This window comes from Calliopsis andreniformis, chromosome 6 (genome assembly GCF_051401765.1).
Source record: "Calliopsis andreniformis isolate RMS-2024a chromosome 6, iyCalAndr_principal, whole genome shotgun sequence".
NCBI lineage: Eukaryota > Metazoa > Arthropoda > Insecta > Hymenoptera > Andrenidae > Calliopsis > Calliopsis andreniformis.
In genome coordinates, this window is record NC_135067.1 from 4,476,019 (window position 1) to 4,491,981 (window position 15,963).

Here is a 15,963-nt window from a genome sequence, read left to right on the forward strand (position 1 = left end):
TTGGGCAAACCACCGTTCTCTATGCAATAACTATTCGTCACACAATCTTGCTTTCGATAATAATTACTCTACAAAGGCATTGCACTTATTGACAATCGATTACGTTCAAATGGTACGATTCAAATAATTGATTACCAAGGTGCAATACTAATTGCCATCTCTTAGGAGGATATCGAACAAGATTCCATCTTGGAAAAATGGTTTGTGCCTGCAGACCTCTGACCTTCTCCACTTTCTCTGGAGGTTTTACGGTCGTCGAAGAGTGTCATGCTCTTTGAAATCCTCAGACAAATCACTATTTATAGAAATAGGCGGCAACCGATAGAGACGGAAGCAGAGAAGGTTTTATACAAACAGAAATGCTTTTAATCTCAGCTATGTGCATGCTGTGTTTAGGATAGATATGAAAGATATTGCATTCGTATTTAAATTCGAGATAATTGAAAATTAAAAATCAAAGATAGTAACAAGAAGAGTTTAACTCTTGTCAGTGGAAATGTGATGGTAGAAAAAAATTTAGTATTAGAAGTGATAAAGATTTAGAATATATCTTTATATCGAGCTAGTCTTCATTCTTATCAAGGAAAACTTATTAAAAGTAATTTTGATTTTTCGACAAATCTTCGTTTTTTGAAGATTTTCATAAAACTTGACAAAATAAATCTATTACCTCAAATGAAAGAATTTGAGTAAAGAATATTTTGAATATGTAAAAAATCGAAAAAACTTCAACAGCTGCTATTCTTGTATTTTCCAATCACTCATGAACTTCTAGAAACTAGAGTTTTATGATCAAATCGGTGGGTTGAAAAAGAGGAGAAATCAAAGACCACATTTTGAAATGTTTGATCCCAATGTGTAGTTCTGTGCATTTTACGTATCTAAACCCCAGAGCAAAAATTTATTAAATGCACTTGTTTTCTATCTGCTAAACAAAAAAGTTTAATTACATGTGTTTCTCAATGATCTCTTCAATCATGACTCAATACCTTAAAGCAATGACCGTTCCAGCCTCCTTACATGGTGCTCACGACAGGCCTACCTCAACGACTACCACAACTAGATCACTCAGTTTCGAAATAGAGATTACTACGGGAGTTTAACAACCTGGGTCAACTCTTAACTTCTGACATGGTTGAAAATTTGAGCACAGCGTGACTGATGACGAGCTTCACTCCGTCCATTATCACAACTATTTAATTCCTTTGAATTCGTCTCTCGCTCAACAGAACACAATTACCCAATTGTTTCGCCAAGTTATCAGACGCGGAATCGATTGGCTCTTGGTCTCTGCCTTTCCCCCGCGAGATTCCTAGCAAATATCGCGACAGAGTGCTGCTTGCTTGCAACGGAATCTTCTTGGCTAACATCTTGACCTACCAGAAAAAGATTGGGGGATTCCTGATACCTACAGTCTCTGTTGGAGAAGTATTATGTTCATTTGTCTGCTTTGGATTGCTATACGAAGAACCTTAACCCTTTGTTTCACCATGTAGCCACATAAAAATCAAAATCTTAAGTTCTTTATTTGACACTGCTAAGAAATTACAACGAATAGAATGACGATTGAATGTTTTGAAAATATTAGAATAGCTTCATGAAACACATACTTGAGATTCAAAATGCTCAAAATATAAATATTTCTTCGTAGCCGTTAAATAATTTGGAAAAGAAAGTATTAATATTTTAATATTAATCAGCTGTTGATGAATAAAAGCACTGTTGAATGACTGTCAATGATGAATAACATTGACAAAACTAATAGTACGTTACAATGGTTTCTCATAAAAATAACATCTCTCATCTCTAGTGATAAAAAGGAATACATTTGGAAAGCTACCTAACAAAATGAAGCATACTTCAATCGTTTACTATGAAAACTTACAATTACACAAAACTTTTGACAGAAAAGAAAATATGAATAATTATAAATGATTTTTAAAATAAGTATATATTAACAAAAACTTTATCGCAAAATTCAAAACATACAGTCCTTCCTAGAATAACGATATAATGTGTTAGCTTTCCCCGCAAATATTCAAATGTGTTCTTCTTCCTAGCGAAAAGGTGAAATTAATTAGTCTTCGCCGCAAATGTCAAAATATGATATTTTTCTTGGTGAAATGGTGAAATAGATTCCTTGTCATAACGAAACTGACACATGCTAATATTCATGAAAAAGGCGAAATGTATCTTTTTCGCAGAAAAGAATATTAATATTAATTTCCTCAAATAAGACATGCTACTTTTCATAACGCATATCGAAATCTTCTAAACAGGTTTACTTTTTTGTTGTCCAATGGTCTTTTCTAGTAACATAAGAAGTAAGAATTGATTCCGCGGCTCTAGAGGCCTGTCTCCCACTCTATCTAAAGGAACGCGGCTTGTAGGTGCAAATATCGTGCCATCTACGAGCTGAAGACAACTTTCGCCCTCCAAGGCTGAGAAGATTCCTCGTCGTAGGTTCATCGCGCGTAATACAGACACGGACGGTCACTGAAAAATAGAATGGCCCCCGTTAATTAACCGTTACTAGTACAAGCCATTACGAAATTGGAAATTCTTCCTCGCAATGGACATCAAGCTTAAGGATTATTAGTCCTTAAATCACAGACGATCCCAATCTCACCGTATATCGATCTCTTATTGAGTACAAGTCACAATGATTTTTGGTACCAGCTTTACGTAACTCATTTCAACGTCCACGATCCACAAACGTACCGGAAACCTGTTCCTCTCCTTCCTTCACGCAGTGTAAACAGTGTGCTGCAGAATACAAGGCAGACGCGATTGCGAAATTTCGATTGTCGAGGTACGACCTCGATCTTCGCGGAATAGCTACGTGACGGCCCTCTCGTGTTTCCTTTCTGCGTTTTACTTTCAACCCAACACTGATCGAACCCCTTTGGTCCGATCTAGTTATCCTGCTGCTTCTGATTCCTAGCTTCTTCTATGATTCCTTGCTTCTGTGTCCTAGGAACCCGATTCAGCTCGGAGGAGTACAGTACCTTAATGCCTTGAAAATTGTCCTCGATTTTGCCTTCGAAATTGACCGTGGCTATGGCCACCTGTTCTTGGAACTATCTTTGTAGAATGAGTCTTCAATGTTACGTATCTAACGTACACAAACAAGTGTACCCAAGGTCCACTATCCCTCAGCTAGAGATGTTTCAACAAACTACTCTGGGATCTCGCCATTCCGTGTAAAGTATCTCTATTTCACTCGCATTCAACGGAGAAAAAACATACTGGGGATTTCCTAGAAGACCTAACACCCTTCAAAATTGGCCAGATATGGTCCCGAGCCTCCATCAGTTTCCAAGGTAGTACTGTACATTCAACATGCACTACGGTATTTCTTCCTATTTCTGTACCTTCGAATTAGAATCACTTATAAAAAAGAACTTTTATTGAAAACGTAATACTTTTATTTAATTTTATATGTTTATAAGTAAACTTAAATAAAAAAAAAATAATTCCTCAATTTACGTACAAGAGTTCTTTTTTATAAGCAATTTTAATCTGAGGACACAGAAATAAAGACAAATACCCCACGGTTTGAACGTCCAAATACCTCAAGTGCGGAGTGTTTTAAAGTCAGAATAGTCGCTTTGTACAGGGTGTTTCAAAATAGGTGGTTCATGTAGGACGGAATGATCCTAAATGTAAAAATAAGTCCAAAAAGAAAGAATATTTTTTCGTTTGAGATTTCTTTTCGAGAAAACAGAGTTTGAAAACTAAACAAATGTGACGTGTAAATTTTTTAAATGTAGTACAAATTAATATTACATATTCTAATACTATTAGCGTTACTGCAAATATTTATATTCGCTAATAATGTCAGTGTAACGTAAAAATACATACTATTGGAAAAAACTTCATCGTGAGGAATTTTTGTTTTCCTATAGTATTTATTATCTATTTCAAAATCACAATTAATTCAATCACTACTTTTGAAGTCTACTAAATGCCAATGTTCCAAAACCCGTCGTCGACACCCATGTAAAAAAGTAAATGTCGTCAACACTGTCAATATTCACACTGAACGCATTCGGGCAGAATTTAGTCGAGTACACGAAGAGTTGATTAATTTTCGACCTCATTTTTTCGAAAACGAAGCCTTAAACACAAAAATGTGGTTTTTTGACTCATTTTTACCTCTGAAGAATCATCCTCTGACCGCTTGTACCACCTCCTGGTAGTTAAACACCTTGTGGTAGTTAAAAACCTTGTGGCAGTTAAAAAGAATAATCCAATTCTTCCCTTAAGGTCTCCAACAAACCCACAAAGTTTCAAACTAATAGGAATTTTCGGGTTACTTAATGTCCCTTGTAAGAAAAGTATGGACTTCAAATATGGATAATTTATATGTATAGAAAATTTCAGATTATACAAGGTGTTAAACAACAGTTATCAGAAATTTTAAGACGTGATTCTGCACATAAAAATCGAACAAAAATAAAGAATAACAAAGTTGCGTTTAGAATTTCGTTTCAGAGTTATTATTTGTGACAAAAATATCTAAAATTCGCGTAAAGTGTCTGACTTATAACTTATTCTACTGCCAGCGTGCATTAGTCAAGTCATACATAGTGAAGTCAATAATATGAGCCACAAGTCAGTCACATTTCACACGTACATTAGATGTTTTGTTTTCTCAATAATTAATATCTCGAAACTGAAGTCTTATTATGAAACATAATTTCGTCTATCTTTATTTTCATTTCATTTTATCATAAAAAATCAATAGAATCGCCCTTTAAAATTCTTGACATCTATTAGTAAATATCTTGTCTGTTGTACTACTTTTAAAAACAGTTCTCCAAAACTTCCCTTGTGCAAGTTTAGCCTCCTAAAGCTACCTATATACTAAAGAAGCGTAATTGGTATGTTATTAGATACCGATATTATGCCAGCACAGTAACATATACTTAGGTACACGTAGTTACATGTATAATAGCCATAAAATAAATTTACTGTTAGGCAGCTTCCATTATTCTATAATACCCTATGTTCTCCAAGCTTAAACACAGATAAAGGTGAGCTTAATCTTCACAATCAATAATCATACCTGACTCATTTTAACGTCAATGTTTTATGAATAATATACTTTCTTAAGCAATATTAGAGACTACCTTAGGCCTTAGAGATAGTAGTAGAATCTTCGCAACATTCGAGTTGCAGCAATAGGATCAGAAAATTCACAATACATTTTCGTAAGTTAAAGTGTATTAAATAATACTAATAATAGTTACGAGGCCAAACTATCCCTAGTGGCGCCTAGTATTAGCTATTGGTATATCAAGGAAGCTTGAGATCTGGACACAGTATAAAGCTTATGTATCCACACCTCAAGTTTGCTTAGTGTACCCATATGTGTAGCTAAAACAGTACAGTTATTGGCTACCTAACAGTGATTGACTCTTATTTTATGTCTTTTTTATGAACAAATTCAAATTGCTTGTATCTTTTTGCTTCAAATACAATTAATATTTCGACTTGTTACTACTTAACGGTACGTGACCATCTGAGTTTTTTACGCTACTTGTACTCTCCGATCACTTTTAATACCTTCTATGTATATTGGTAAATTTGATACTCGAAAGCAGTTAGCGACAACTGTACTTTCAAATGAGTACACATCCTAACAACCAATATTTCAAACTTTATCTCTGAGTGAAATGTCGCTATAAAGTCAGTGTCACGCCTTGGGAGTCCTCAGTTGGGACCTCGCCTTGTTACGATCCTTTTATTCGAAAAGGTTCAAAGTCAACAGTGTCATTTCGTCGATAGTATAGCCTCGTCTTAAATTGGCGTCCAGTTAGTTGGAATGCAACACAGCACTCCCTGGATGCACTTCTAAGAGTGCAACGAGCCTCCTGTGGTTGGCAAAGGGCACGGGACGACCGGTCACGATGAACTTACGTTGCCACGTTTCGTGTGTCGTTGGAACGTGAGCAGTCCTCGCAGACATCAATCGTGCCGACTAATTCGATCGACTGAATCTTAGATCTATATCGATCTTAAGCCCAGACAACGTCCTCTGTCACGTTTTGCAAGGCATCGATTTTATCAGTTGCCTTTTTACCAAGCTGGCTGATCCTACTGTGTTTGAACGCTTTCTTGAGTCTTCACAATGCTTAGTTAGAGACTGACAATTTGTCATTCGTCAACGAACGATCGTAATGACAATTTGTCATGGGAATAGGTACACCTTATAAGCTTACTGTTGTCTTTGACTAAGGTCTAAAGATCAACTAAGATGAATCTTGTGTGTTGCAAAAGTTTGCAAAGGGGAGAGGCTTGTCGACTAGATGTATGTATTCTAGAAAGAAATTTCAAGACAACAAAACGAAAAAACATAGATAGGAACATGTACCTGTATTATTCAGGATGTTCAAAGACAGGTGTCAGAAATTTTAAAGGGTGATTCTACATGCTAAAATAAGACGAAATTGAAGGTAAATGAAGTTGCGTTTCAGGCTTCGTTTTCGAGATATTAATTATTGAGAAAATACCCAAAAATACGCGTAAAATGTGTCTGTCTCAGGACTTATTCTACTGATCTGACTAATGCACGCCGACAGTAAAATAAGTCCAAAATCAGACACACTTATACGTTTTTCCAACAATTAATAACTCAAAGATGAAGCTTAAAACACAACTTCGTCTTCTTTTAGCATGTAGAATTATCTTACGATTTCTGATACTTGGTATCTAACACCCTCTATAAGGTAGGTCGTCATAATTTAACCCTCACATTATAACACTTTCAATTTTCATATTACAGAAATTAATTATTACAAGTCATCTTACATGTTAAAATGAAACCTTGCCTTTTTTCTTACTTAATCTTATAACTGATTGAAAGATAAGTTAAACAATTAAATTTGTATAGTTTTAAGATGATCTTGAACTGGAATGGTCATATAGGAATTATACGATTCATTTAATGGATATTACAACCAAATATGTCTTTTATTTAAAAATATTATTTGGCGATATTATATTTATTAATAAAGGAAACATTCGGTAATCGTTAGATTGTCGATTGCAGGTCTACAAGAAACTCTTTACCGAATTTCCAAACTCGATTTTCTCGAAATTGAAGTCTCACATAAACAAGTTTTATTCTACATTTTCGACTTATTTTTATCTGAGAAGTCACTTCATCTTTCATTGTACTACGATTTCGGAAACACTCTGTATATCTCAGAAAATAATATAAAACAATAAAAAACCGAACGATTAATCAAAACAACAGCAAAGGAACGGAACAAGGAACTCCATAGCTGTTAAAAGCGCGCGTAAAATCGCGCGACTATAATAATTCCAGGCGCAAATTGTTCCTCCACCTTCGCCGATAGTTTCTCCATCGGCAAAGTGTGGCTGTATGCACACAGAGAAGCAATCAGAGAGTCGCGGAATATCAGAGGACTCATCATCATCCACGGATACCATCCGCCGTTGACTCTCGGCTGGTGATCGAGTCGAGGGTGACGTAACAAAGTGTTACGTCCTCTACCCCCATCACACGTGCACCTTCTCCTGGAAGGAGCACGGGGGCATCCTCTTCTCGGCCGAAGCCTTCTTCTCGACACCGCAGTCGTCTCCAGCAGTCCTTTAGCGAAGGTAACGCGGCAGTGTGATCGTACCTGAAGAAAGTGCAACAGTTCGAAACTATGGAACCCCTTGGACGACGCTTCATCTTCGCCTTCTGGGGTATGTTTTATTTTGAAATTTTGAGAATCACTTTCTATGCACATTTGACGCGGCAAGAGTCCAAGACTAATTGGACTACAAAAATTGAGTTACAATATTTTAGAACAAAAAGCATATTTATGCTATATTTTTTTGTAATTGCAGTTCTTTTCATTGTTTCATTTTGAATATAAATTTTAATGTAAGAATTTTATTTGCGATGAGTATTGTGAATCACCGAGGACTAACGTAGGGTGAAACATGTTTAAAAGAAATTTGAATTAGGGAAATCGGTCCAAGTGTTGTGTCTAATTGAAAGAAGTTGAAATCTTTTTAGAAAACTCATCAATCTCGAAAGAAAGATTGAAGCTATTAAAGCCGAAGAATCAGAAAACACTTTCCTTCAAACTTTTGTGCTATTTGATGTAGAATCATGCTTACTATCGCGTCTTCTCGAGCGAGACACGTGGGTAGAAACTCCTAAAGAGGACATTGCATATACGTGTGCATGCTCTTATATGCATGCAAAAACTATCATACCATCCTTACAATCCGTGAAGCTGTAACTTTCGAGATAGACAAAAAATTTTTTCACGAATCTGTATTACTACAGAAATCTTGACTAATTTGTCGAGTTTATTGTAATAATTAATTAATGAGAAGAATTAAATATTGAAGGACGTTGAAACGTTAAAAGTATGGATACAAGATTTTCTTCCTTTTCTAGAGTTATGTACTTCTATTGTATGGAATATTTCTAACACAAGTATAAATAAATCATTTAAGTAATAATAAATCTACCTTTCAAACTAATTAAAATCATCAATTCCTATAATATTAGTCAGATTCTGATTTCTCCTCATCAAAAATATAAATGAAATAAAATTTCTTGCAACTCACAGTTAATATTCTTCAATAATCCTTTTTTACTACAGTGGCTGCATTAGGGGTGTGTGTCCTTGGACTTCAGCGACCACCGCCAAGATACTCCCAGCAGTATATGCCAGAAACATCCTTCAGTTGTCGCAACAAAATTGTAGGAAGTTACTATGCAGATCCTGAAACTGACTGCCAAGTGTTTCATGTTTGTGTGTCTGTATCAGGCACTATCCAGGATTACAAGTAAGTAATATTAAGAATTTGTAAGAGTTTTCTCCTATATATTTCTGAGTTCTCATCTCTTATTTTCCTTTTGTGATTATAAGTAATTTACATAAATCTCTTATTTCTTTCTCAAGATTCTTATGTCCTAATGACACTGCCTTTGATCAAGAAAGCCAAACTTGTGCTGACTGGTATGATGTTGACTGTGAAGCTGCTACTCTCTACTATGCCAGCGATAACTTTGACTTGTACAGACTTGGATCTGGATTGGAGTCACTTCACTATGATAGTATACGTAGTGATGCAGAACCTCAAGATCATTTACAACGCAGTGAAACCAGTGATCCAGTCCGTTCTTCTGCCAATAATCTCAATAGAGTTTCATCTACTAACTACAACAATGTGAACAACAACAAAGATTTACGCGGTAGCAGCAGTGGTAATTTTTATAATAACAGAAACGGCAAAGAGGAGGATTATGAAAGTGAAAAATCTTACAAAGAAGAAATTGCTCAAGACACAAAGAAAAAGACAGGAGTTAGAAAAGTCAGTAGAAAACAACAGTTCAATGATAATGGCAATAATAATTACAATGACAATAATAATTATGCATCATCCAGTACAGCAGCTTCACCACCTGCTAACCATCAAAATACTTACACTGGTTTCTACAGTAGTAATAACTATAATCAACGCGCCAATGGTTATGTTCCATCAACTAGTGCAAGGCCTCAAGAAAATTACAACACAAATCAAAATACACAGAAATACAACACACCATCTTCAACGTACAGACCAAGCACAAATTATCAAAATAACTATAATTTCCAATCTCCCAGTACAACAACCAGGACAACTATCTATAATAATTATAACACTAATTACAATAATCAACAAAATAGTGGTACTTTCAGTCAAAGTACGACTGTAAAACCAACAAACTACAAAAATTATCAGAATTACAATGGTGGACAGTTTGTACCATCCACAACTTTACAACCTAGCACTAATTACCAGTCAAACGACTATACCAATTATCAAAGAAATTATAATAACATTCAACGAGGAAGTAGCAATATACCATATCAGTCAACAACATCTGCATCCACTGTTTATGATAATGTTTATAATGGCAACAACAATAATAATGGACAATATAGAAGCGGTTCAACCACAAGACAAGATGTATATCAATCCACCACAAAATATTTCCCGAGCTATGCTAGCAGTAGTTATGCTCCAACCACGTATAGTCCAGTTACAAAGAAGTACATTGCTAATGACAATACTCAAGCTCAAACCAGTTTAAGAAATGATGGACAGTATTATGACAAGACTAATCAACCAGTGAAGGGTTCATCACAATATTATGATAGCACCAAGGCACCAAAAAAGGCTACACAATATAACAATTATGATGGTACAAATGGAAAATATTACACAGAAACCAGCACAAATAACTATGACATTGCTCGATCATCAGTAGGAATTGGATTTAGCCCCTCTAGTATTAACCACTTGGCTGAAACACCACGATCTACCACTCCAGTACCAAGGTAATATAATAGTATTAGTATTTATAATCTTAATTCTTTCAAGATTAAGATATCTAACAAATCATTATTTATATAAGTGATGAAAAATAAGAAAATCAAGAAATTTCTTTCTCTTCTTTTCTTAGGAGAATCTCTACAGCTACAACATACAATCCCAACACGTTTAACTCAAATACTCAAAGGCCACCTCAGTCACCTACCACTCCACGAGGAAGTACTTATGTCAGTGGATCTGCAAGGCCCTTCTCATCAACAACAAGACTTCCAAACACCACAACACCAAGGCCCAAATCTGGGAAGAAGAATGACTATGACTATGCCTATTATGATAACACTGCAGGTCTCGAATATGACAGTTTAGATTTAGAACATGTAACTGGGAATAAGGAATCTACGAAAATTACGAGAAATTGATTTCATTTCGCTTTTTGTTTAAATCTCTCTGAAATCAGTGACATGTTTGTTAACAGAAATATTCTTGCCACATAATTTCGAAGGGATTCTGAAAAATCCTAACTTCATAATCGTGGCCAGTATATCATCAAAATCGGCTTTCGATGATAAAATAATATGTATTGAAAACCGATTTTGCTGTAAAGACTAGATTGCTTTAAATACACTGAATGATTTTACGAGGTCTAGCAATAACGCCTATTACACAGACCTATATATTTTTCACATTTTTTATACAGTATTGTAGGATAAACAACTATGCGCGTTGAAAATTATATAATGAATAAGCAGGAATGTTACTGTATTGTGTATTGTTAAATTATATTAAGAAATTTCATAATTGTCAGTGCATTGATGGCGTAATGTTTCGTCGAAATTCGATACATTTTGTACATAAATACTTTAAAGGAAAGTATTCAAATTTGCAATATTGTCCTAAAACTTGCGGACTGAATGTAAATACTATTAGTATTTTAATTAAAAGAAAGCACTAAAAAACATTTTACCTTTTAATTTGCTTCCCCGCTCTGTTTTAACACTTTCTGATTTCGAATTTTAAGTTTGAACTGATGACCAAATTAAAAACCCCAAAAGCTCTACTACTTCGATAAGATTGTAAACGCAACATTCTTATTACATAATTTATTTTATATGCAGAGAACAATTTCTTATTGTTGTATATTTTGTTATAAATTACGTAATAGGTTTTCGTATCTTCTTTTTTAATTACTGACATCACAGAAATCACTATGGATAATAATACATAAATCACTATACAACTGCTTTAGCTTCAAACCTATTACAGAAGCATGTTCGGTCGCAAACGACGTGAAGAATTCGGAATTGAGGTGTTCCAATTCTTCAAAATGTATCACACCTAATTTATGACATTATTTCATCATCTGTGATTATTGTAATACATTCAAACGTTTCAATAAACTGATAAAAATATAGTGACGAAAAAACAAAATTGTTCACACAATTAGACAAATTGCATGTAAGTACTTTATCACTTGTCTACATTTATCAAATTCTTTTTACATTGTACTTCGCAAGTAAACAAACGTCTATATCTTCTGTTATTAATTTATCATATTTGCATTAATTAAAAATATAAAATTCAGTTATGAAAAATATAGGTTATTGCATAATCTATTTAGAGGTTACCAATAAAGTGTTAGTCCTTTACATATTCTTAAATTAAGACAACAGTATACTAATATCATACATATATTACAGAAATCACAAGAAAAAGCATAATGGGAAATCTAATGACTTCTGCTGTATCAGCGGCTGATGTAATTATGCCTGTGCCCCCTCAAGGAATTTCAAAGCCAGCACATCATGGGATGGATAAACTACAAGGTGAACCACCACCAGAATGTCCTATGCATAAAGCAAAGGAAAACCCACCACCTAAATATACTAGCGAATGTCCAATAGACCACATGCCTGCAGATGAAATTAATCCCCTTAACATGGTTTGTATAAATGATAACTATACTGTGGATGCAAATTTGTATCTTCATAAATTGTCATAAAGATACCTTCTTATATACATTCTATACTTGTTTGAACATTTAAATTTTCTGTAAATGCATAAAAGCCCACAGTCTACTAAATAACATTTCCCTATTATATAGTGAAAATAAGTATGTAGAACAAAAATTTGTTAAATTACAGATGCCTCCTGCCAATCAACAACCAGCACCAGATCAGCCTTTTCCACTGCCTACAGATAGACAAATTTCATCTATACCAAAAGCAGCAGGAGAAGGAGAATTTTGGGTATATCCGTCGCAGCAGATGTTTTGGAATGCCATGCTAAGGAAAGGCTGGCGTTGGAAAAATGATGACATCTCACCGAAAGACATGGATGATATAATAAAAATTCACAATGCCAACAATGAACAAGCATGGCAAGAAGTTCTTAAATGGGAAGCGCTTCATGCAAAAGAATGTAGTAATCCAAAACTTCGTAGTTTTGGAGGTAAAGCCACAAAATATTCTCCACGTGCAAAGATTCGACATTGGCTGGGGTAAGATATGGTTTTAGTGAAAAGTAAATTGTTATATTTAAAAAATATAAATAAATGTTGTACTTTTAGGTATGAACTACCATTTGATCGCCATGATTGGATAATAGATAGATGTGGAAAGGATGTGAGATATGTAATAGATTATTATGATGGTGGTCAGGTAAACGAGAAATACACATTCGCTTTACTAGATGTAAGACCTGCTGTGGACTCTTGGGAAAATGTGTGGGATCGCATGAAGGTAATGTGGTTGCGTTGGAGATATTGCTCTGAATTAAAGGACTCAGAATGTGCTACAAAACCTAGTGAAAAACAAAATTAAAAATTAGATAGAATGGAGTCACATTAGCTTCTTAATTAAACAATTGTTTTATGAGTTACGATATATATTCGTAATTATATTACGAGATGTCACGATATATTTGAATAAACCAAAACCAAAGAGATTTACTAACAACTGAAAATACCATGCGCATGAAATTGTTTATATTTTTTAATATTTATGCAATAAACAACCTGCTGTTGTAAAAAAATTTACTTCCAGTAATAATAAATTTGTACAAATAATTTCAAATATATTTTAAAAATATATTGATAACGTACTAATATCGGAAAGTTAGAGTATCAACTTATCTTAAGACAGTATTAAAAAACCATAGGAACACTCCTACCACTTATTGTACAATTTCATTTCAGATTTAATCTGAAGAAATAGCACTTCAAAAAAGTTATACATTGTAATATATTATAAACTAATAACGGTTAAGATAAAATCATTAAAAATAAAACTATTAAAGACATTGTACTTTTAAAAACTTAAATGTTAATAAAAACAATCAGAAAAAATAGAAGTCTATAACAGATTTATCTGAAAAATTCGTATATCTATGTATTATGCACATGGTGCTTTATTGTCAAAAATCTTAAAAGTTTGAATGTGTAAAAGAATTTCAGTATTTAGAGACACTATACCTTAAATAAAATTATATTTTTCTAAAAATACAAACGAAACTGTAGTAAAATAAAATTCGTTTCTGATACAAGAATAATATTATATAAGTTAAAGCGTGTGAATACTTTACTCAAATGGAAGATTCAAATATTGAGTGTTTTATAAATCATTCATACTAAAAACATCCAAACTCTGAAACTCTATTAAAACTTTAAAGACTTTAAATTATATAAAATGAATTATAAAACACTGCAAAAAACATTGTCCTCCATCCCATTAACCACTATAGAACTGATGTATATATATATATATATATATGTTTATATAAATATGTATGTATCACCTTATTATATAATATATAATTAACAGATATTAATTATTACAAAAATTTCTGATACATATGATGACATTGAACATTGGATTTTAAATTGATGCAACAATAATGATATTACATTGTTAAGAAACTATGTCAATTACATAGTATTCAATATTTTCATTTCAAATATTAATTTCACCCTGCAATTTTTGTAAATTTGATCACTATAAAATTCTGGTGTATAAATGTTTCTATTATATACATTTTTTATACATTATACAGTTGCATAAAATTCAATTCATACATTTTATTCGTGTTAAAATTAAATCCTCTTGTTGCTGTTTTGCAAAAAGAGTAGTTTATAATATTATTAATAGTAATTATAACAGTATAACAGAGATAAATTTTCTTCTTTGAAATGTCACTTTATCCTCAATACTACTGAGAATGTTTCTTACAATCAGTCTAAATGAACACTCAAGCAAGCTGTAATGAAAAATGTAATCCTCATAATTGATTGAAAAACTATCACACCTCATTTTTTAATTCCATATTAGTTAGGAAACGAAAATGCAGAACTTTTCTGTACAATTGGCACATTTACTTTCTCTACATACTATCGTAAACGCAAACGCATAACTACAATAATCAACTACTTTTCTTTACTGGAACAAATTTCAATGTGTTCATCCAAATTAAAAATAACGAGGGTACAATTATTAATATTTTTTCATTCCTATTCTGTTTATTCAACAATGAATTAATAGTCAAAGCAATAAACAGATGCAATTTATGAGCAACTAAATAAATTGCATTTTGAAACAAATCAAACCTAAAGCCAGTAATATACAATAAATACATAGCAAATCTCCAATCTTCTAAGTTTCGTTTTAAAATATATAATTTTCTTGCGACGAGGTTTTCCTCAATTTATCAAAACCTTACAATATTGATTTAAAATATTTAAATCAGTTAAATACGAAATATGCAAAATCTTACTCTTTTTAATGTTTTCTAAATAGAATTATGTGGCAAATAGCCAAAACAGTTATTGGAACCGCAAAGGCAGGGCGTATCACTAAGATGATGGACGGAATTAGTAACTCCATCAGCATAGTTAAATGTTATTTCTTCATTCATTTCTATGTCTTTAGACGCAAATAAACATAATCGAGGTACTAAACCTTCGACTCTTATCGGTACGAGATTGGCATTTGGTTCACAACTATGATTAGAATAACGCCCAATGTTACCGAAGTACTTCGGATCTATACACGTGACAATAGTTTTATCACCGATGTGTTCAAACACTACAATAACGTAATTCATACAAGTTTTATTCGCTTCGACTCTGCGTCGTGCTTCCTCGATACCTATCACCTCACCAGCATATTCACATATAAATTGGCCTTTTTTAATTTTTGTATTTGTAAATAAACCAAGTCCTTTTTTTCCAATAGCCCTTACTATTAGGCTATTCAATGGCCCTTTTTGTACCACTCTATTACCACAATTTTCTCTGCATGTGCAATGAGAGTTACATTCAATTATTGGCCCTGTTACTTTTTCATCTAGTATTCGATCATTGATATAATTAGGAGAACCACGCGTACACATACAATCAGAGCATTTATCTACGCACGAACATCCTAGCGTATACTCTGATTCAAAATCATCTATATCTACACCGGGGCCTGGTATATTGTTCACTACATACATCACATCCGGTACTGTATGCTCATATTCATCTGCACAAGCAGTCGCCTCCATGCTTACCATAACTTTATATCAACGAAAAATCCAAAAAAATTCGACAGAATCTTTATAAAGACAGGTAGCACA

The 15,963-nt window shown here is 33.4% G+C and overlaps 3 protein-coding genes across 3 annotated transcripts; 2 read left to right on the plus strand and 1 right to left on the minus strand.

The window, feature by feature from the left end:
• The first annotated feature begins 7,682 nt into the window (after window positions 1–7,682).
• LOC143180040 (uncharacterized) lies at window positions 7,683–11,072 on the plus strand. Its single transcript, XM_076379566.1, has 4 exons — window positions 7,683–7,722; window positions 8,637–8,823; window positions 8,940–10,361; window positions 10,487–11,072. Exons 1-4 carry the CDS (start codon window positions 7,683–7,685, stop codon window positions 10,773–10,775), a joined length of 1,938 nt encoding a protein of 645 aa, XP_076235681.1. The 3' UTR covers window positions 10,776–11,072.
• A 463-nt stretch (window positions 11,073–11,535) lies between these two features.
• Window positions 11,536–13,299, plus strand: Cchl (Cytochrome c heme lyase). The gene is made up of 4 exons (XM_076380475.1): window positions 11,536–11,811; window positions 12,054–12,295; window positions 12,498–12,853; window positions 12,923–13,299. The coding sequence occupies exons 2-4, from the start codon at window positions 12,074–12,076 to the stop codon at window positions 13,173–13,175; spliced, it is 831 nt and encodes a 276-aa protein (XP_076236590.1). The 5' UTR covers window positions 11,536–11,811; window positions 12,054–12,073; the 3' UTR covers window positions 13,176–13,299.
• Window positions 13,300–14,113: 814 nt separating this feature from the next.
• On the minus strand, window positions 14,114–15,900 carry LOC143180616 (histone-lysine N-methyltransferase SETMAR). The gene has a single exon (XM_076380476.1). It carries the CDS (start codon window positions 15,898–15,900, stop codon window positions 15,136–15,138), a length of 765 nt encoding a protein of 254 aa, XP_076236591.1. The 3' UTR covers window positions 14,114–15,135.
• Between the last annotated feature and the right edge of the window lie 63 nt (window positions 15,901–15,963).

What these genes read in the sequence shown, in the direction of transcription:
- LOC143180616 (XM_076380476.1), bottom strand. Translation starts at nt 15,900, where the DNA reads ATGGTAAGCATGGAGGCGACTGCTTGTGCAGATGAATATGAGCATACA.
- LOC143180040 (XM_076379566.1), top strand. Translation starts at nt 7,683, where the DNA reads ATGGAACCCCTTGGACGACGCTTCATCTTCGCCTTCTGGG. An exon ending in CTTCATCTTCGCCTTCTGGG is followed by an intron (nt 7,723 to 8,636) that starts GTATGTTTTATT and finishes TTTTTACTACAG; the next exon opens with TGGCTGCATTAGGGGTGTGT. An exon ending in TCTACCACTCCAGTACCAAG is followed by an intron (nt 10,362 to 10,486) that starts GTAATATAATAG and finishes TTCTTTTCTTAG; the next exon opens with GAGAATCTCTACAGCTACAA.
- Cchl (XM_076380475.1), top strand. Translation starts at nt 12,074, where the DNA reads ATGGGAAATCTAATGACTTCTGCTGTATCAGCGGCTGATGTAATTATG. An exon ending in AAATTAATCCCCTTAACATG is followed by an intron (nt 12,296 to 12,497) that starts GTTTGTATAAAT and finishes GTTAAATTACAG; the next exon opens with ATGCCTCCTGCCAATCAACA. An exon ending in AAGATTCGACATTGGCTGGG is followed by an intron (nt 12,854 to 12,922) that starts GTAAGATATGGT and finishes TTGTACTTTTAG; the next exon opens with GTATGAACTACCATTTGATC.